The sequence below is a fragment of the Chelonia mydas genome, chromosome 2 (assembly GCF_015237465.2).
Source record: "Chelonia mydas isolate rCheMyd1 chromosome 2, rCheMyd1.pri.v2, whole genome shotgun sequence".
In the NCBI taxonomy this organism is placed as follows: Eukaryota; Metazoa; Chordata; order Testudines; family Cheloniidae; genus Chelonia; species Chelonia mydas.
Window position 1 is genome coordinate 155,162,614 of NC_057850.1, and position 23,019 is coordinate 155,185,632.

A 23,019-nucleotide genomic window follows, 5' to 3' on the forward strand; every position below is an offset into this window, starting at 1 on the left:
CCACCACCTACCTATAGATTCATGGTGAGGGACTGCCCAATTCACTAATCCTGTCCCCATCACCTGTCGCCGCAGGGTTTGGAGGGTTGGAAAGATGTTATTTCCTGTGGTAGAAGCTTGCATGTGATTTCTTTTAATGTGGGGAAGCTGGTATGCCTACAGCAATTGCACGATCATGACAAGGTGGAGGTCTGGGGCCTAGTGGCAGGGAAAGTCTGAGTTGACTAGAGCGCTCCAACTTCAGGCTTCATCTGCTTTCACAACCATTGAGATCCGAAGACCCTCTTCCACCTGATCTACTGTTGAGGACTTGGTGGATGGGACTGTGCTTTGTCTGGGACCTCTCCTCAGACCTGCTCACCTTTGGAGACCCTACCAGGAAATGAAGCCCCCGACAACATAGCTCTGAGGATCATTGGAACACTCAAGCTCCTTCACCACAACAAGGTGGCGGTCCCTGAAGAGGCAACATTGCACACCCTGAATGTCAGAAGAGCATTAGCTTTCTACGTGGACAGAAAAAATCTTTCCATAAATCACCATGCTTATTCTTAACAGCCGAAAGATAAAGGTGTGGCCATCTCTAAGCAATGCCTTTCCAAGTTGATCTCGCAGTATATGCATCTGTCCTACAAACTACACAATTGACAGCCTCCTCCTGGAACTAGAGCATATTCCATCCACTAGTTCTTCACCTTGATTGCCTTTCTCAATAGTGTCTCGACTGACATTTGCAAAGTGGCCACATGGGCATTAGTGAACGCTTTTAGCTATCACAGTGCCGTTACTCAGGACGTCACAGCAGATACTCTGCTCGGACACGCTGTCCTATCATCTGCAGTATAGGTCAGTCCGAAGCTCCAGCCTTCCAATTAGGGGCCCTGCTTTCTAATCACCTAAGTGGAGCCCCCTTAGGGACATCACTTGAAGAAGAGGAAGGTTACTCACCCTGTGCAGTAACTGAGGTTCTTCAAGATATGGTTCAGGGTTCTCCGATCTGAGGTGCAGGGGATGCTGCTGCACCTACAGTGGAGCACCCATAAGGGGACACATCTTGAAAAATGTCAGTTACTGCACAAGATGAATAACCTTTTTTTTTTTCCCTAATCCTCTTGTTTTATAAGAGAAACATGGGGTGTTGCAGCTGATACTTGATGTAACTGAGTAAGAGGAATATTGAAGATTTTGACGAGTAATGAACTCGTTTTGGAGTTGTAGAATTGTATGTCTGTGGTTTTTCCCCTGCCACTCTATTAGTTTTAAAATTTATTTTGTAAAAGAAAAACATGGCACTCGCACTATGGAGTTACAGAACTCTGTAGTACAAGTCATAATTAAGTAAAATCATAAGCAGAATCTTTTATTGCACGTTAACTGAAGTGATCATTTTTTCGCTGAACTGTAACTTTACATTTTTTTTTCTAATTTACCTAGCAGCCTAGAGACATATTTGATGTTACAAATCAGCTGTGTGCACAATATATACTTACTGATTTAGTTTTTTTTCCATAAAGGACAAGTATTCCTTGTATTTGCCTAATTCAAGCTGTGTATGGATTTTACTGAAAGTTGCCGTAATCATTTTTGAGTTGAGATGCAATTTCAGTTCCAAAGGAGAATTTTTTTTAGAGACTTAAGAGCAAATTAAATCCGGATCGTTATAATGAAAGTTTGGTTGCAAGCTTACATATAACTGTTCCTGTTGTGAACATTATTTGTATAAATAGATGTACACTGTTATTTTGCCTAAGAGGAAAGAGAGATTTAACATTATAGAAGGCCTAAAGTTTTAGGAATTCCGAGGGAGAAAAGTTTGCCTTTTGTCAAAGATTTTATTATATTTGTCAGTTATATTATGTGTAGCTACACAATTTAATGCCATGCTTACAATCTGTGGAATTGCACCTATTTACATCAGACCTTGATATGAACTGTAACCTCCATAATGGTGCTATCGGTCTGGACTTAAAACTTCAGATAGCTGAACATGTTTTTCTGCAAGTAAATGACCACTGGTTTTTAAGAAGTTGACATTTAGTACTGTTTCTGGTGATGAGTTTTTATTAAAACAATTTGATTTTTCTAACTCGCTCTCACAATGGAGTGAAAAACCCTGACATGGTGCGCTTCTTAAATCGCTAATCCTTTCTCCCTCTTTTTTTATTACAGTTTGGGTTCTTAAAAAACTTGTGGTCCACTTTGGAGTTGTAAACTTCATGGCGAAACGTTGTAGTAGATGGTGGCATGTTCTGGAAGACTTTGTGAAGGAGCGGCAGGAGGCTCTTGCTCCACGGCCAATCAGAGGACTTGGAAGGGTCATGCTAAAACTTGACAGTAAGGTATTTCAATTTATTTTCTTAAGCCATAATTCTGAATAAAATTTTCTTTATTCTTCGTAAGCTGTGCTCTAGAAAGCTATACTCTAAAATAAGTGTCTCCCACTCATAAGCACATTGTTCTTTATGTAAAAGTGTATCTTAGGCCTTGACTATACTTGCTCTCTCGAAGGCTATAGCACATTTTTAAATCTTGTTGTTATTATAATGTTTAGCTCCCCTGGCACTTAGATGATGTCTACATACTAAAAAAAAGTAGTTTTTTAAAGTTGTTAGCTAACATGATTTTCTACTTGGATGTTAATGGGGATTTCCCATTTTACAATTCTTTTAACTGATGGTAAAGATAATAAACTGAAGGTACATAGGTATTTGGGGAGGGGAATCCTGATCATGTTAAGCTAACCGTTTTTTAAAAAGCAACTTTTTTCATTGTGTAGATAGGACCTAAGCTACTTTAGCTACATTTGTGTTTAAACTGTGCAAAAGCATGATGGTTAAACACAACTGTTCGATAGTGTAGAACAGACCAATGTGGTGGTGGGGAAAAACCTGTGGGGTGAGGGTGGGTTCTCTTGGGAAGCTACTGAATATGGCATTGCTTATTTTCTTCTGGTTTTCTAAGTCAGTGGGTGCCACATTTCAGGAAAGATGTGCACAAATTGGAGCAAGTCCAGAGGAGAGCAACAAAAATGATTAAAGATGACTATGAGGAAAGATTGAAAAAAATGGGTTTGCTTAGTCCGGAGAAGAGAAGATTGAGGGGGGGACATAAGTTTTCAAGTACATAAAAGGTTGTTACAAGGAGGAGGGAGAAAAATGTTTCTCCTTAAGCTCTGAGGATAGGACAAGAAGCAATAAGCTTAAATTGGACATTAGGAAAAACTTTCTAACTGTTATGCACACACAAAGCACACGAGATCTTTTATAGGGGAGAAGGCAGCATGTGCATTCAATCACACGTCCTGCAGATGTTCTTTATAGTTACCAGTCGTACCTCAAGTCAATCTAACTGGCCGTTAGATTGAGCACGAGTGAGGAGCTGGGCTCTGTCGGGCGTGATCCGATGCTCCGAGGCTTTGCAGGACTGAACCCAGAGTTCTATGGCAAAACACCCCAGCTTTATATTTGTAAAGTTCCACTTTAGTATATGGATTTTGCAGTGTTATTCTATAATCATTAGTCCTTAAGTGGTGTTAATCTTAGGGTTTTCCAGTTATCATTCTTTGGTTATTGTCAGGCTTCCCATCGTTATCTCCTATTTTGTTGTCTCGCTTTCGGGGGTGCCTGCCTCACCTCTGAGGTCGTCAATGCTGCTAACATGTTTAGCATTGGATACAATGGATGCTTTCTGATTGTCTCCTGGTGTTTCCAAGTCTCTCACTTTTTTTCTTGACCATCTGGACATTTGTGATGGCTTTCACACTCATCCTTAACCATGCACACATCCTTTACTCACACCAAGCAATTTTAGAGACTTTCAGACAGGATAACATTTTGGAAAGGATCATATGGTTACTAAAGGGATTACAAAAGAACCTTACATAATTTAGTTTGCAATGCATCCAAGAAGCAAGATCTTATAGCTAATACTGTAATGAAGTCTTATCCTAAAACAAAAGGTGACCATAATCAGCCATAAGGACTATTCTGGTCTATTTGTACCTTAACATCCGTAGTACAGACACTGGGAGTCTGTCAGATGCGTTTCTACCAGTGTCCCAGGGGGTCATTCCTTTCTGCTATTCAAAAAGGGTGGCTGGCAGGATGATCAAATCATACATTAATACATACTATATTATTATAACCGTCAATCATTATAACCTCTAATACAAATATAAAATCCTACTCCCACACTGGGGTGGTTAAGCACTGGAATAAATCGTTTAGGGAGGTTCTGGAATCTATCATTGGAGATTTTTTTAAGAGCAGGTTAGACAAACACCTGTCAGTTGTGGTCTAGATAATATTTACGCCAGCTGTGAATGCCGGAGACTGGCCTAGATGACCTCTCGACATCTCCTCCAGACCTATGATTCTGTTGAAACAGTTGGTTCTATGGTGGTAGATAGGAATAAATGTTGCAAAAAGTGAAAGCATGTGATGTAAGTTAAAGGTGTTAAGTCTATTTCTAACACTTTTGATAGTGTGATACTGTAATAAGAACAAAAGAATAGCAAACCCTCATTTTCTTCAGAAGTAAAAGCAAGGTGATTAACCATTTTAAATCTGTTTAGCAGTATGTTTAATTTTAATGTTAGAGTTTGGAGGTCATATGGGCCTGCTTTGCCTGAAAGCCATACTCACTACTTTCTGTTAGTAAGGGGCGGGGGGGGGAGCTGAGCTTCAGCACCAGGAAGCTGCAGAGACTCTAATGTGAAGAAAACAGGCAGCTGCTGCTGTTTGAAACATAAACAGCTGTCTAAAATGTATAGTAGTGATGCTTGATTCTGACAGTCTGGCACGTGGTAGGGCCAAGAAGAAGTCCCACTACCAAGAGCAAGAGATGCATAGAGCAGAAAAGTGTCCCATTCCACCCAAAGAATCTGTCAGCCTAGGCAGGGCCTAGGGAAGAATGTTTTATTCCCCTTCTTAAGTTAAACTAATAAACAACTGACAGAGGGTGAGGGAGAGAGCTGCTAGTGAGTTCAGCATGTCTTCAGCATTGAGCTCCCTTTTGGAGCATTCCTTTGATCTACCAAGGGGGAGCTGTGAGGAAGTAGTCAGTTCAGCTTTCCCCCTACTCCAGGTCCTCTCTTTCTCCTACAGGGAAGATGGGGCATACCCCACCCCAAGAGAAGTCCTGGGTGAGGAAAGGGAACACAAGCATTGCTGCTTATTCTCTCTCTCAACAGATCAAAGGGACACTCTGGGGCAGAAATTCTATTGTTCTGTACAGCACCTAGCACAAAAGGTCTTGATCCATTACTTGGTCTCCTAGGCACCATGATAATATAAATAATAAACCCGGGACAACTGGGAGGCTCTGGAGGCAGCAATGAAACCTACTTGTGCATTTCATATAGGTCCTAATTAGATTAGGAAAATGAGATGTTTTTAGCAAAATTGGTTTTACTGTCCCCTCATGCTACTCCTTCTGGCACTGTCCCTGCTGCTGATAGCATCTCAGTAGAAGTTGGGAGCTTCCCCGGGGGGCGGGGGGGGGGGGGGAAGATTCCAGGTGTTCTCCTCTCTCTGCCCCTACAATCCTTATACAAATGTGTATATTTTACTCTCACATTTGTAATTAGTCCAAAATCAGTGCTTTGCTTCACCCTAACACACACTTTAAAAAAAAAATTCATTGGTTTCAGTTAATGTTTAAAATGGTGATTGTATGGTTTTGTTTTATTTCATTTCTGTTGGGGTTAATAAGGATAGCTCTTTAATGGTACCATATGGTGTTTCCTGTCCACTGAATGATTCCACACATCATTCCAGACATCTATAAATCAGGATTGTACTGATGTTTCCTTTTCCTAGTGAGTATTTTTATTAACTGCAGCCAGGGTTGTTTTTAGTGTGTTCAAATGCATATAGTCATTTAACTGTTCTTGATAGAGTATAGGAGAACTTGATGTAAATGATACAAACAGGTTGGGCAGCTCTCTTACCATACAGAGTCCAGCGTTAGTGTACATCAAGCACCATACTAGTCATACAGTTCAAACACATCTTAGCAGAAACATTTACCAGATTATGGAAGTACGTATAGCCATGATAAATCTTCTTCAGAGAGATGTCAGCATGAATATAAATAGCTTCCTTAAAAAATACTGAGAAAGTGAATGTAGTTTTTATTAAATTTGACTTCCTCAAATATCTGGTTTAACCCACATGGGTCATATTTTTTTAAAACTAACTTGATTGCTGGGATAGAAGCAACAACATTTTGGGGTACGTTTGTCAGTATTACAGTGGGAAATAAGGCATGTTGTATATAATGTCCCCTAATCTGAGTTTTAGTGTAGGACATATACTTAACGCTATTGACATTTTCCTGCATATCAGTGCTGAAAACTGGAAGTCCTGTTTCCAGGCTATTCTGTCTATCATTTGTTGTATTACTTTTAGAGTGGAGAAGATATAAGAGAATCTGAATGAGGGAGGTTATGCTAGTATCATATTAATTTCCCAGGCTAGAACCAGGACAATAATTTCCCCTCTGTCACATTATTATAACCATTAAGAGGGGAAAGTAGCTGATCAAAATATCCTATTTACACTGCTTGGTACTTGATGATGAAAACGGGTTCTTATACTCTTATGGGAATTTTCTACCCAGTTTCCATGAAACTAAGGTAAGGCAAGATTTTTTTTGTTAAATCTATAAAACCCGTTACCTTATTTTTGACTTATACAGTATCCCATTTCCTGGGAAGAAAGAGTGGAAACAAATCAGAAGCTGGAGGCTGAGACTTTTGAAGCTCTCTTGCACCTTCCCATTTCCATGCCTTGTTTCCATAGGAACAGGTGTACCTAAGCCACACAAGTATATGGGATAACTGCATACTTTCTGTTGTATATTGTTTGTTTTGAAATCTTTGAATGCCTATGTTTAATTGTAAGCCTGTTGTTTGCTTAATCATACTTTAATTTACGTTCTGAAATTTTGGTTTTATTTGAAACATTTTCTCTTAGGCCTTGTTTACATTAGGAATTTTGTCCCAATTCCATCTATTGATGGCCAGCCACTGGTGCAAACCCCAGCTGCAGACCAGAAAAAACAATTTGTTCTGATGGGGTATTGGAATTATTAATACGGGAACCACTATTCCTTTATTAAATCCAAAGGCCAAATGGTACTTATACAATTGCTCTAAACATGCCTCAAAAGCCTAATCAATAAGTAATATACTACATCCAAACAGTAACAAAACATTAATAAGCATTTGATCAAGAGATTTACAAATGGATTAAACCCAGAGTTGCTTAGACTCATATTGGTAGGCTCCAGCTTGATCAGGCGGGTATTGGCAATGGACCCTTTAAGAGTTTACTTTTACAAACAAGTGATGTCATTGCCAATTACTAGCTTCAGTTAAAAACCAAGTTGAGACAATTCACCCTTATTTCCAGTCTTAATCCAGGTAAGATTTACAACCACCTTTCTTCCAAAGGCATTTCTTCCCCTCCTTCTTGCTGTCTACTTGGGTTCACATAAGCTTTAACACTGGTATGCAGGTTGGGGAAGGGCTGTGTTGGCTCATTTTAAGACAGACATCCTCCCTACTTTGTTCCTTCTGGCCTTATTGCTTATTATTTTCAAGATCTTCCTTCTTGAGAGTCAGGGCCTTTCTTTACAACACACACATACATTTCCTTAACCAAATTTAAGCTAATCTTAATTCTTTAATTTTATACTTATCCTACCTGGAGCTTAGCCCAGTTTCAAGCTTCACGGGTGCAAGCTGCCACTTTCATTGGCCACACTTGGGGTTTGCATGGATGTATTCGTGACTTGTTACCAGTAGCTGGAATTGAAGTAAAATCTCATTGAAGAGCAGGCCTTAGAATGAGTGAGTCTCTGAGTAGTTCGGGTGAGAATTAGAGTAATATTTATCTCAGTACAAAAGTAGACGGTTGCTTGTCAGAGAAGGGCTCAGCACCTGAATTTATAATATGATCTGACTGCAGACAAGCACGTGTAAATAAGTGTTGGTTCCACGACCTCTTGGTCTGTACATCATGCATATAAATATATGCGTGTATTTTATATTCCTTTTCATACTGATTCTCACTGGGTGTGAATGCAGTAATTCTAATAGGATAATAAAATTTATGTGTATCACAATAGGTAACATAAAAGACGCTTCACATATATTTTAAACTATATCTTTGGTCAAAGTTGGAACCTCATTGCAATAAACTAGTGCATGAGATGTTGATTCCTGATATCTCAATAATATCACGCTGCTTTTAGAAAAGAACTTTCACAAGTATTGCACTGATTTTTAAAATTTGGCTTGCTACTGTTAATCTGTAACTATTCAAGGCATAGTGATGCTGATTTATAGCTGGTTTATTAGTGTTAAGTTATGCTAGCAAAATATGATGAAGTTTATATTCATTCACTGTACTCCACTTTCTAAATATTATGCATATTTAGGCTTGAAAGGATTAGATTATCGGAAAATGTTGGTAAATACTGATTTCACCATACATAAGCCAACAGAAAAATATTTCCATAGATAATAGTCAAAATTTACTATTAGACAAAGTAAGAAAAATGTTGCTTGAACTTATTAGTTTTTGATTTAAGGATATTTGCTTTGTATATATTGTGATGTTGACAGTTTGTGTGTTAATGGTTATAAAGCTTTAGCTTTTTGAATCTCAGTGTCTGCTGTCATTAAATAATTACTGTTTTACCTCCCCATAATTTCCCACAACTGTGAAAATGTAAAGAGATAAAAGTAGGAAAAAAGTTTTAAAATATTGATATCTGTTGAAATTTATATATATACATGAATCGAATTTTGCCTATGCATTTTCCTGGTAAAATCCTAGATTATTGTATTACAGATTTCACTATTTATTTCCTACTGTAGTTTACCTTTGGGTCTGGAATTACTTAATTTTCATTCTGTGGATGACTGTCTGCCTTCATTTCTGTTCACACTATTACTGCATTCTTCAATAATCTTCCACTGTCTTCTTGTCTTTTTTTTTTCTCTCCTCCGTCTCCCTTCCTCTCTTCCCCCACAAGCTGTGGCACTGGCTTAATAAGAAGGTAAATAAAGAGATTGTGATTCCAACTAAAGGATTGTGTCCTTTTTGCAGCATGAACGCTTTTAACATGTCTTGCTCTTTAGTTCTCTCTCCCAATTGTCGTCTCCCTCCTCCCCCCCGTCTAAGCTACTGGAGGTCATATAATGCCATCTGATCTATATCTTTTTTAAATAAAATGAATGCATTTAGTTAAATGTCTTATACAGCAGGATAGTGTATTAGCCTTTCTCCTTTGTGGACTTGGGTTCAAATTTTAAGATTTAAGAAAAATTTGATCTCTGACTAATCCCCATCTGTACACGTCACGAAGCGAACACATAATTTGACTCTATAGGCATTTTCTGTTTAGGGGAGCTTAAAGGTGTTGAAGGTCAGGACTAGGGTAAGTTTACAAAGATGTGAGTGGAAACTTGCATAGCTCCTGTATTATGACTGGCTCTAGTCAGTGCTATTAGGCTTTTGCCTTCAAAAGCACCAACTTAACCCACACATTCTTTTTCTTAAGGGAAAAATAAAACCCCAAATTACTCCATATATTGAACCATTACTTGGGGAGCACCCAAAGCAGCAACAAGTAGAAGGAAGGAACATCCAAAACTGCTACTGTAGTTAAAAGAAAATAATTTCCTTTCTATGAGGTTCATAGAAAAAAATAGCCATGTAATCCATATGACACACAATCTCATCCTTAATTCACCCTGTGTTGCTGAGGTACTGCAGCTAATTTATTTCAGTTCTAAACAGGATTAAGCTACTACACTCCTACAAATTGCTAGTTTCATTGTTTATACTAGGAATTTATGTTAGTGCATCCACAGTGGATGGAATCTGGGCGAATCCCGATTTTAGACAAAGCCTTAAACTCTGGCAGAGCATACCAGCTCCACAGGAGCAGCAAGAGAGCTGGAGAGGGCTGCCAATGGAACTTGTATGAAAATCAAGGTGGGAAATCTGGCATCAAAAGTATTAAAATACAAATCTCAAACATAAAATTCCCCAGCAGAAAAGCATTAAGATAGACTAATGGTTGTAGATACATATTGATTTAAATTATTAAATGTTCAGACACAATGTATGAAGGGCAGGAAGTTAAAAGGTTGTATCTTTAAAAAGCAAATAAAACCATAATAACTGGAAATCAGCTAAACTTCTAGCACCAACTCTGTCCTCATTTATCTCAGCACTGGTGAGAGAATCCAACTAGCTGTCACTGCACAGAAACTCGGTGTTTACTGTTGCCTGTACAAAGTATAAAAGTATAGTCTCTTTGATCAGTCACATAACCTACAGCTGCCCCTGTAGACTGTAGTAGGTACCTGGAATATGATGGCTCTGGCCTGTGATGGGAGGGTGAAAGGGATAGAGTTGTATACCCAGTCCAAAGTGTAGCTGTGGATGGAGAAGGAGATATAAAGGTATTTTTTTAACAATTTGGGTAACAAACAGTAAAATTGAGATTAGAGGTGGGGTCTTCTGTGGAAAATATGTGGAGAATAATGCATGAGATGTTGTCGTTTTAGCCTGAAACACAGGGACTGTAGAGTTTCATCTCCAGCACCAGTGGATGAGTTCCCTATGCAGAGATTTCACTGAGTATATGGGGGGTGGTTGGGGTGGGGTAGGGGGAAGGAAGATTTGTGTGGCTTCTTGTTAAAAGATGGACTGGGGAGAGCAGAGTAGAAGGATAGTTTGACCATCTTCTGACCTTTTGACATTTAGACTGTTTTAATTTCATCCTCCATTTCCTGATGTTGAAAGGATTGTGTCTGTACTACAACGTGCAAGTGTTCTTAAATTATAAATATGTATGTGCAACCATAATTTGTCTTGAAGAATTTTTGTTTGGGAATGATACGTTACATCTCTGCAATATACCCACACAATGTACTGAGGTACCAATGGAATTTTGGTCTTAACTGTCCATTTTCTTGATTCTGCGGTTTTAGACTCTTAATGTTTGAACAGCGATTTTATGTGGGTGGGTTTACCCTAATTTTGCCACAATATAAAAGTTGCTAAATACTAACATGGCTATTAAAATACATTTTAAAAAAATAATAAAATATAATTAAAAAAGAATAAAAATAATGTAGACCCATCACGTGCAGACTATAACTTTTAAGAAATTGAGCTTTATTTATTTACTTGGAAAAAGTACTTGAAATTTCTCATCTTTCATTTCTTGCACCTACATAGATATTTTGAACATTTATATCAAAATATTTTTATTTTGTAATATGCTAAGACTCCTGTGTATGCTGAGCAAATCATACATTTGTACAACTTAGATATAAAATCCAAAAACAGACTGTAAATTCTGACAGGCTCTTAATTTTATCAAATCTGCAGTTCATAAAATGCTAAGAAAGGGGGAAGATTGAAGCACAAAAGAGTGGATTGCAGTTCTAAAGGCTGCTTACCTTTTATAACTTTTTCGTCTTCCTCTCAAGAAAAGTACTTAAGAGAATACTAAAATAAGCTTCTCTGTGCAGTGTGAAACTAAAAATATGACCCATGGAGGCAGGACAGGGTTTGAAATGGTCATTGGTAATTCTGGTTATTAGGATGGGAGGTTAAGAGCAAAGCTCTTATTTATATAAGAGCTTTCTGTCAGGGACTGTTTTTAAACTGTGACTTTTGTGAGTAAGAATTACACAACTTAATATTACTTACTGAGCCCAAGGCATAGAAGAGATTCCAGTGAGTTAGAAAGACTTGCTCTGTATGGCATTGTTTACAGCGTGAATCATAAATACCTTTCATTTTTGCTAAAATCAGTGCCTCTGCGCCAGTGTTAGCAACCATGGGAACCCTAATGTAGACAGCTCCCCAGCTTGTTTGACCTAGCTACTCATCTGCACTTTTTTACCGTGAACCTGACATATCTGAGTAACTGACTTCACTGGAGCTAAATTTTCCCTTTTTAACAGTCCTACAATAATTGAAGATTACATCCTTACCAGAAAACATATCCGATTTGATTTATTATTTTATTTTAGGGAGGGAAATTAAAATATACACTGAAACAGCTGCGACTGCATAAAAGAAGTAAGATACTCATACTGTTTGTATTTTACCACAAACAAATATATATTCAGAGATTTGTCAATATATACAATTTGCATGTATAATAGTTTAGTATGTAAAAATATATTAGAAAATGAGCACTCAGATATATGTAGGTGTTCTTTTAAGATGAGATGATTTGATTTAAATGTTTTTTTGTGAACGTATAGTGCTGTATAAAATATAGAAGGCATAATCACTCTCCCAATTCCAATAAATCTAGATATGAGTCAGTCTTTTCAAAGCTAGTTCCTAGTACAAACCGTAGATTTAAAAAGCCATGTTCAATTAAAATGTTCATCCCAATTACTTTTTCCAAATACATTTCTCTCAGTGAACTCATGAATGTATGTACTTTGACCCTCCTTTAGTTTTGAGGCGTAATTCAATTGTTTGTAATTTGCTTTATTTTTGAAATGTAAAGATAAGATTATACCCTTTCCTTCAAAACCCTGACATTTTAAGATAGTTTTCATTGACTGCATATCAGAAATCCATCATTATTATTTTTTTAATGAGTGAATGACCTTCTGTAGCTTAGGAGTCTGGTTTCTTTCCACTACTTGACTGTCGTAGATGTCATGGCAACATTTGCTTGTAGCTATTGACTAACAATTAAATTACTTTAAAATACTGAATAGCTGCTGACGACTAATGTTTAGAAAGTGTGTGTGTGTGTGTTATGTGCATGCATGTATTTAGGGGTAGGGTAGAAAGGAAAGTCTATAAGAATGACCTAGAGAAATATGGACCAGATTCAGTGGTAAGTTTCAACTGGTGTAATTTATAGTTGTTTTTCCCACTGCCTCCAGCATGTAAATTGAAAAAACAGTGAGACTGAGTTTTTTTTGTTCTTGTTTTTGTTTTTTAAATGGGAGATTAGAGTCAAGCATGTATAGGAGCTGCTGGGTGCTCAGCATTTTTGAAAAACAGGCCACTTATTAGGTGAATAAATACGTATTTAGCAGCGTTGTGTTGCACCCATGTTTTGACAGTCTTTAAAACTCTCTTAATCTCTCACTTATTTACAGTGAAGTAACCAACAGCCTCTTTCTCATTCTTTGAATTTGTCCTACAGACAATAAACTAGTCTAAGCTAGTGTTGAGGGGCCAGATTGAAGGGGGTACAGCAAGAGTTAAGAGGAGGCTGTAAGTGAATTAATAATATGGAGAGCATGCTTTCACTTATACCTTATTACACCCTTCTGCTCTTCCCTTTTCAGCTTTCCCTGATGGCCTAACTGCAAGTAGCATAATATTAGACTCTTAGAACTTGTCTACAGTAAGGACACTGATGGTACTATCGGTTCAATGGCTCCAGTGGGAGACCTACCTTCCAAGACTCTAGAGGCTTCCAGATCAAACCAACAGTTTACACAGTGGTAAAACAACAAAAGCCTCTAGATATGTCTATGCTGAGACACTTGTTGCTATCAGTGGTGCTGTTGGATCAGAGCTGACGGTGGTGGAAATCTCTCATGCAGTTCCCTAATGTAGATATGGCCATGGACTCAGTAGCCAGTGGGACAGATTCAAAGGTGATATGTAAGCTTATGCATTAAGTGGATGTATATTTTTCACAAACTGAATCTAAGTTGAGCATACCTGTTGAAGATAATTGAGAAAAGAGATACATTACATTAGTTCGGCTTTCTTAGATTCACTTAGATGTGTCTCTGAATTTGGACATGTGAGTAGAAGCCACAGCTTTTTTTAAACTGAGAAAGAAATAGCAAGGAAAGTTACAGAAGATAAAGTGAATATTTAACTTATTTATAACACAGTATTTTTAAGGTACTGTATCCTTTTTATTCTTCAAGTGCTTGCTCATGTCCATTCCATATTAGGTGTGTGTGGTCGCCACATGCATGGGTGCTGGAAGATTTTTCCCCCAGCAGTATCCGTAAGGGACTGGCTCTGGTACCCCTTGGAGTATCGTGCACATGCCGCAGTATAAATGGCGCCTCCGGCTCCCTTCAGTTCCTTCTTGCCGCCAGTGATGGTGCTGGAACATCTGCTGCTTCAGCTAATGTTGTCTCAAACTGTGCAGAACTTGTAGTATAGTTGTTGACAGTGACCCTTAGTAGTAGTTCGTAAAGTTCTCGTAGTCCGAAACGGGACTCAGCTGGGCAACAGGGCATGCCCTGGTCTCCAGGCTTTAAGCCCTGCTATCACTGAAAATCACCTATGCCCATCAGCGATCCACATAACAGTTGCCTTAGGTGCTTAGGCGAAGGCACATAAGTGACAAGTGTCGTATCTAGGACAAAGAAGGAGCACGATATCCGTCTCAAAGTGCTCCTAATGGAGTCTGTACTCACTCCAGCACCAGAGCAGCGGCCCGACTCTGCACCGACTACCAGGCCTCCGTCCACAAGATAGCACCAGTCTCCCTCCACAACTCCGGTCAAGAAGCTTAAAAAGACTGAGGGGAAGATCTCCTACCTTAAGGAAAGGAGAGGGCTGGGGAAGTTGGGCCCCAGCTCAAGTCAAGTGGTGCGGCCCATCCCATACTTCGCCTACGACTTTGAGTTGCTCAAGAGATGCTGATGCACCCGGTGCTTCCCACACCGGCTCCCGTGGTACCCCGGCCTCAGGGAAAACCTGCATTGGGACCTATGCGTGTCCCCACCTCAGTGGCACTGTTCCCCATCAAGAGGGGGGTCCTGCCATCGCTTGCCCACCCGAGGCCGTCACGCCTCAGGATTAGAGAGGCAAGCTCAGTGGAGCCCTCTTCGGTCTCCGCACCTGGGGTACCAATCAAGGGACTCAAGGCATACCTCGCTGGTAGATTAGCACAGCCTCTGAGGCACGTGCCACCCGTCAAGATCTATGGGACGAGCCCCGACCATCTGCAAGGGCCCGATACCGATCACGGGATCGATCGGGGATCCGAGACCACCAGGCCATTATCGCCCATCTCCAAGAAGGAGGTTGCCGTACTCAGGAAGATCCTTTCAGCAACTGGCCAGTGGTAGCTCCTGGGCCCATTCGACGTACTGGTCGAGTAGTGTGAGGCGGGGATCGCTGGGTGTCCAACTCAGATCTGCCAATCGCTGTCAGTCCCTGAGACCTCGAAGAAGATGACCTGGCTTGCTCGGACATGTTGGCTTCGGGACGCAGTGACTGGCACCGGTCAGACAAGAGCCAACGCTCTGTCCAATCCTGGTTGCCCGGTACCGACTGCTTATAGCGTCGGCACGGAGTGACGTTCCCTGACTGCAGGACAAGCCCTGGTACTTGCGGTGCTACCTAAGTCATCAGAACCGAAACCTGTCCCATGGCCCAAAGCGCAGTGACCAGCGGTATGGTACCCATGGGGGTTCTCCCAACCTTCCCAGGCTGCTCAGTTTGTCTCGGAGAGGGCAGCAGCCTCAGTATCCCATCCCTCTCTAGTGCTCGAGGCTTCTGGGGGTAAGACCCCACAGGTCCAGGAGGACCCAGGGGAGCAAGTTGCTGAACAACCAATGGATGTGGAGGTTCCTGCGGCACTGGCAATATGTGGCAAGCCGTGGCCAAGTTTGAAGGGTCACTCCCCGAGGCTTCCAAGAAGGAGTTCTGATCGATCCTCGAAGAGGGAACAACTGCGGCCAGGACAGTTCTCCTGGTGGCATCAGATGCCACTGATTGCTGCTGCCCGCACCATGGCTTCCACTACCTCCATGTGGCAAGCCTCCTGGCTGCTGCTCTCTGCATTGTCTACTGAGGCCCAGCAGTCAATGCAGGACTTGCCCTTCGATGGCTGAGCCCTATTTGCGAAGCAAACAGATAGCAAGTTGCATAGCCTCAAGGACTCCCGCACCACCCTGAAAACCCTGGGTCTCTACATCACAGCCCTGGCGCGTAAGCGATTCAAACCACAGCAGCCTTAGGGCCGGGGAGCCAGCCTCGGCAGTACCAGCTCCACAAATGAGCTAAGGGCTGCAAGCACCACCCGCCTCTGTCCAGTCAGGCTTGACCTGTAACAAGTAAGGGGCCAAACGGTCATTTTGAGGGTGCGTCTGAGGGTGACCTACCCGACTATTCCCCAGATCCATCTTTACCAGTGTTCACCCATCTTTCCCAGTAGTTCCTCCCTACTTGAAAAGCTATAACTTCGGACCCTTGGGTCCTCAGCACAGTGGAGCAGGGTTATACCCTCCAGTTCCTTTCTACCCCTGCTTCCCACCCACCTTCCCCGTCCCTCTTAGGGACCTTTCTCACGAGAGTCTCCTTGCACAGGAGGTAAAGGGGTTACAACAGCTGGGTGCAGTGGAAGAAGTTCCTCTCGAGTACAGGAACAAGAGGTTCTGTTTCCGGTACTTTTTAATCCCAAAGGCCCAGGACAGTCTATGACCCATCCTGGACCTGCGAGACCTCAACAAGTACCTAAGGACGCTACAGTTCCGCATGGTCTCCCTGGCTTCTATCATCCCCCTCCCTGCATTCGGAAGACTGGTATGCCATCCTTGACTTGAAGGATGCATAGTTCCACATAACGCTCTTTCAAGGACACAGACGCTTCCCCCAGTTTACAGTGGGGCCCCACCACTACCAGTTTGCGGTCCTCTCGTTTGGCCTGGCGACAACACGGAGAGTATTTACCAACTGCATGTCAGTGGTAGCCGCTTACTTCAGGCGCCGGGGTATCCAGATCTACATGTATCTCAACGACTGGCTGGTCAAGGGCAGCTCCAGGTCTCAAATCCAAAGGGATTTTGCAGTGCTTCAAGCCACGTGCCGCTCCGTGGGTCTCCTAATAAACGACAAAGTCAACGTTAGTGCCTGGACAAAGGATAGAGTTAATCGGAGCGTTCCTCGCCTGGACCTGCGCGAGAGCGTTCCTGCCGGTAGAAAGATTTCGGGCCTTGACAGACCTCATCATGGAAGTGTCCCCATTCCCCCTGACTACAGCCAAGGTCTGCCTGTGCCTGCTGTGCCACATGACAGCCTGCACATACATTGTCCACCATGCCAGGCTCTGGATGCGGCCCCTGCAGGAATGGCTGACAGTATTCCCAGTCTAGGGATCACCAGGAAAAGATAGTGACCATCCCCCCCAGCAGTACTTACCTCACTGCGATGGTGGACCGATTGCGAGAAGGTCCTAGAGGGAGTTCCATTCAACATCCCCCTCCCTCCCCCCACTCCATTGAGTTGGTGTCAGACTCCTTGGCTGGGGTGTGCACCTCTGAGATCTTCAGACCCAGGGTATGTGGTCCCCGGAGGAGATGACGCTCCACATAAACATCAAAGAACTCAGAGTGGTCCGATTAGTGTGCAGCATCTGTGGCAGTGTATGTGGTCCCCGGAGGAGCGGACCTATTCAGAGGAGGTCCAACAGGTCCTCCTGGGAAGTAGGAAGCCCTCAACTAGATTGACGTACCTGGCCAAGTGGACAAGGTTTTCCTGCTGGGCGTCTGAGTGTGGCATCTCTCCTTTGTGTTCTTCAATACAGGCTGTCCTAGACTATCAGCTTCATTTGAGGACCAGGGCCTGGCGCACACGTCCATTAGAGTGCATCTCGCAGCAATCTCCACTTTTTACCCGCTGATCGAAGGACAGATGGAGTTTTGCAATGACATGGCAGTCAGATTTTTGAGAGGGCTTGAGAGACTCTTCTTGCAGTTACACACTCCTGTCCTGTAGTGGGATCTTAACTTGGTCCTCTCTAAGCTCACGGGCCCTTTTCAAGTCGCTGGGTTCCTGCTCCCTTTCCCACCTGTCATGGAAGTTCACGTTCCTGGTAGCGGTGATGTTGGCGAAATGAGTCTCTGAAATTAGAGTCTTGACCTCAGAACTGGTGTACACGGTCGTCTACAAGGACAAGGTTCAGCTGCAGCCCCACCCGGCCTTCCTGCCGAAGGTGGTGTCCACCTTCCATATGAGCCAGGACATCTTCCTCATGGTGTTCTGTCCCAAACTGCACAAGAGCAGTGAAGAAAGGCACTTCATATGCTGGACATCCGAAGGGCTTTGGCTTTTTACTTAGAACGTACCAAACGTTTCCATAAATCAACTCAGCTCTTCATCGCTACAGTGGATAGGATGAAGGGCCTGCCAGTGTCCTCGCAGAGGATTTCCAATTGGATTACCTCGTGCATAAAGATGAGTTATGACCTGGTGGGGGTTCTACTGCCGCCGGTTGTTAGAGCCCACTTGACTACGGCTTAGGTGTCTTTGGCCTTCCTGGCGCACATCCCTGTCCAGGACATCTGTAGAGCTTCAACGTGGTCCTCTGTCCACATGTTCACGGTTCATTATGCCATCAGTCAGCAGGCCAGTTGCAATCTATACATCTGTGAACTCCTACCCGCCTCCAGGGGTACTGCTTTGGAGTCACCTAATGTGGAATGGACATGAGCAAGCACTCGAAGAAGAAAAGACAGCTACCTTTTCCATAACAGGTGTTCTTTGAGATGTGTTTCTCATGTCCATTCCATGACCTACCCTCCCTCCCCCACTGTCAGTTTCCGGCAAGAAGGAAATGAGAGTGGGGGGAGCCGGCGGCACCCCTTTCACTGCCGTATGTGCCTGTCGCTCAGGGGGCACCAGAGCTGGTCCCCAAACATACTGCTGAGGGAAAAGCTTCTGACACCAGTGCATGTGGTGAGCACACACACTTAATATGGAATGGACATCTCGAACACCAATTCCGGAAAAGGTAACTGTCATTTTTCTGTTGCTGTGTCATCAAAATCCCTAAACGTATGAGCCCTTTGAAAGGGCAAAACTGAAACAGGATTTTCTGTAGTTTTCTAGATAGTAAATAGTTTGGAGTTCAAGCTAGTTGGAATTTTTCAGATAACTGCCCTGCAGGCAGTTGACTTCCCCACTATTACCGGGGAGAGGACTTGAATGATTGCTGAAGTGTTTCAGGATATGGTGGCAAACAATAAAAATTTCCATGTTCTCTCTGAGATTTTTGCTGGGTACTGCAGGCTCTTTGAGATTCCCTTCTGCAGAACATAATATAATGCAGGTTTCATTGCAGGAACTTGCAGAACTCAACAATTACCTCTCTAAAGAGAGTGTCACACTGTATTCTGAATAGTTGCTCTGAAATGCTGACTATCTGCCTTGTGACAATGTGTGTTCAACAAGATGTCAATTGTAGTAGAGTCTGAGGGTAAAATCATTAATGTATATTAGGTGTTCAGATGCCACGGTGATGTTCCAGTTATGATGAGATTTTAAAACTATAACAATCAGTAATTGATCAATAAAGCAACTTCATATGCAGGGATAGGGATCCGTAATAGAGAGAGCTCCTGTTACTCTAACTTTTAACATTTACATGACACTGAGGAAAAGAATAGCAACTAAAATTTTCAGTACAACCACTGAATGTCGAGCCATTTCTCATTTGGAAACATTGAACCTTCTGCATATTGCCTCTGAACTCAGTTCTGTTTTAAAGTAAAATTTTAGAGCACAGCTAGATTTACCCTGCTAGTTTTTTTTACTCGAGTGCTTTTTCTGACTTTTGAGCCACAAAATCTGGAAAAAATAGATTTGCCCACGATGAGGTTATGTGATCTTTATTTAATCAGGCCCCTTTCATATTTGATTAAGTGCAGTTTACTCTTTTCTAGAGTACTCTCCACACAGCCATGTAATTAAGATTTTTCCCTCCTTGAAAGATGCCAACAGAATTTCATGAACCTGAAGTGGTGTGATTACTGGTTAGTTGTGGCATGTGTGTGTTCAGGCCATCTGCACTGAGTTCAGGCTTGAGGTCTGATTAGCAGCATTAAAAATCAGGCCACTTATGTAGGTATCTCATTAGAGACTTAGGTGATTTTCAGCCATCCAAGTTTGTAAATTATGGTTGTATAGTCCACACCGGTAACTTCCCAAGTTTTGTGCAGATGATAGTGACTAAGTTTCTCTGTTGCTTGAAGACAAAAAATTAAGCCAGAATGTAAGTTCAGAATTAAAATGAGTGCTAGCTTCTTTGGGTCTGATAACAAAATAATGTTAAATTACTGATTGCTTTGTTGAGAGCTTGCTATGTGAGTCACAGTAATATTTAAATTTAATTTGCAAAATCACTTGCATTGTAACACTTTCCTTAGTTGTCATGCTAAACATTGCTTGTTAATTGTTCATATCTAAGCTTAGGGTCTGATCTTGCAGTCTTTTTGTAAAGAAAACTCCTGTTGAAATCCAGGATTCAGACTGGATCAGTATCACTTGAATAAAAAACTGATTTTTTTGTTTTGTATGTCATGATTTGTTTTTCTTTTTTCTGCACAGATGATCGTGTGGCTGGAGAAAATGCTTGATAAAATAATTAGCATTTTCATAATATTTTTGCTAGTGATAGGAACGCTTCTGCTAGCCCTGCTCCTTACGGCAAAGGTACAGTGCACCAAGAATGATAATCAGTTCTTTTAATCCCTTTTTTAAATGAAAATGTTACTGATGTTTGTGCTGCACTATACTAAATATTTTTAAAAGCCCTTCTGCTTTAATCAAATGTTCTTCAATCTGTCTTGTTAATACTACGTATAGATGAAGAAAAAAAATTTGTGTATGCAAAGTGTGTCACCCTAGTAAACTGTGAAGTAGCAGAATTGTGAGCCATATTATAATTTTACAGTACTAGTACTCGAATTATTTTGCAACATATTATAGCTGCTCAGTTTCAATGAATAAGGGAGAACACCTCAGATTCCTTAGCATCAGCGTTATGCTGATGTAAATTATTGCAGTAGAATATTAATATTGTGAAACTACTTACCAATTTTTATGTGAAGAATGATATTTGGATGCATTGAAGATCATTTTCAGCATAAATCTGTGGAAATAAGGGAAGAGCATACATTTCTATATAAGAATTCTGCATCTCACACTCGTAAATATTTGTGAGGTGTGTAGGTACACATGCCCATATGTAACTGTCAGTTTTGATCTCATGACGCCACATTTTCAAGGTCAGATTTTCTCAGACTGATTTTCACTATGCAGCTGCTCTTTCTTCCCAGTAGAGGTCACTCATTTAATGTAAAGTTCTTTTTTTTTTTTTTAAACTCCTGAAGAATTCTGAGCCACTGCACATGTGCCCTGCAGAATTTTTTTTCTCCGCAGAAAATTCATTCTGCCAGAGAGGCACTGCAGTTACACCCTTTGCCCACCAGGGGCTACTGTGGTGCCAGAACTGAGGGCAGCTGCTCACAGTCAGGTTAACCAACCACGAAGAGGGGAGAGGGAGGAGAAGAGGTTGAGTTCCTCACAGCGCCCTGCTCATGGGGCCAGGTGAGGAGGCATGGGATGTGAGGGACAGACAGCGTGGGGCACATGGGGCTGCTGGGGGGCGGGGGTGTCACAGACGGGGGTTCAGAAGGGCTGGTGGGGGACAGACTGGTGCGAGGGCTGAATGGGAGTGGGGGTGCAGGGCCACATGGGGATGGAGAAGGAGGAGTGGCTGAGTGAGGGTACATGGAGATGAGGGAAAAGGGCTGGCTAAGTGGGGGTGCAGGGACACATGGGGACAGGGGCAGATGTGCCTGACTGAATGAGAGAGGCTAGGGGTCAGCCAGGGAAGGCTCCCCAACTCTGTAACAATCCCTCCCCTCTTCCCCCAAAAACCTGTTTCATACTTAGAATCATAGAATATCAGGGTTGGAAGGGACCTCAGGAGGTCATCTAGTCCAACCTCCTGCTCAAAGCAGGTCCGATCCCCAATTAAATCATCCCAGCCAGGGCTTCATCAAGCCTGACCTTAAAAACTTCTAGGGAAGGAGATTCCACCACCTCCCTAGGTAACGCATTCCAATGTTTCACCACCCTCATAGTGAAAAAGTTTTTCCTAATATCCAACCTAAATCTCTCCCCACTGCAACTTGAGACCATTACTCCTTGTTCTGTCATCTGCTACCACTGAGAACAGTCTAGAGCCATCCTCTTTGGAACCCCCTTTCAGGTAGTTGAAAGCAGCTATCAAATCCCCCCTCATTCTTCTCTTCTGCAGACTAAACATCCCCAGTTCCCCCAGCCTCTCCTCATAAGTCATGTGTTCCAGTCCCCTAATCATTTTTGTTGCCCTCCGCTGGGCTCTTTCCAATTTTTCCACATCCTTCTTGTAGTGTGGGGCCCAAAACTGGACACAGTACTCCAGATGAGGCCTCACCAGTGTCGAATAGAGGGGAACGATCACGTCCCTCGATCTGTTGGCAATGCCCCTACTTATACATCCCAAAATGCCACTGGCCTTCTTGGCAACAAGGGCACACTGTTGACTCATATCCAGCTTCTCGTCCACTGTCACCCCTAGGCCCTTTTCTGCAGAACTGCTGCCAAGCCATTCGGTCCCTAGTCTGTAGCGGCGCATTACATTCTTCCGTCCTAAGTGCAGGACTCTGCACTTGTCCTTGTTGAACCTCATCAGATTTCTTTTGGCCCAATCCTCCAATTTGTCTAGGTCCCTCTGTATCCTATCCCTACCCTCCAACGTATCTATCACTCCTCCCAGTTTAGTGTCATCTGCAGACTTGCTGAGGGTGCAATCCACACCATCCTCCAGATCATTTATGAAGATATTGAACAAAACCGGCCCCAGGACCGACTCCTGGGGCACTCCACTTGATACCGGCTGCCAACTAGACATGGAGCCATTGATCACTACCCGTTGAGCCCGACAATCTAGCCAGCTTTCTGTCCACCTTATAGTCCATTCTTCCAGCCCATACTTCTTTAACTTGCTGGCAAGACTGTGGGAGACCGTGTCAAAGGCTTTGCTAAAGTCAAGGAACAACACGTCCACTGCTTTCCCTTCATCCACAGAGCCAGTTATCTCGTCATAGAAGGCAATTAGATTAGTCAGGCATGACTTGCCCTTGGTGAATCCATGCTGACTGTTCCTGATCACTTTCCTCTCCTCTAAGTGCTTCAGAATTGGTTC

At 42.2% G+C, this 23,019-nt stretch overlaps 1 protein-coding gene across 6 annotated transcripts in view; it reads left to right on the forward strand.

The window, feature by feature from the left end:
- The window catches only part of TMEM245 (transmembrane protein 245), a 122,614-nt gene that overhangs the window by 27,306 nt on the left and 72,289 nt on the right, over nucleotides 1-23,019 (forward strand). For 3 of the 6 annotated variants that reach the window (XM_037889913.2, XM_043540421.1, XM_037889912.2), the window contains exons 6-8: nucleotides 2,170-2,339; nucleotides 9,046-9,069; nucleotides 20,373-20,477. In XM_037889913.2, coding sequence (XP_037745841.1) covers nucleotides 2,170-2,339; nucleotides 9,046-9,069; nucleotides 20,373-20,477 — 299 coding nt within the window. The remainder of the gene's footprint in view (nucleotides 1-2,169; nucleotides 2,340-9,045; nucleotides 9,070-20,372; nucleotides 20,478-23,019) is intronic. The other 3 variants (XM_037889916.2, XM_043540422.1, XM_037889914.2) reach the window with 2 other exon arrangements.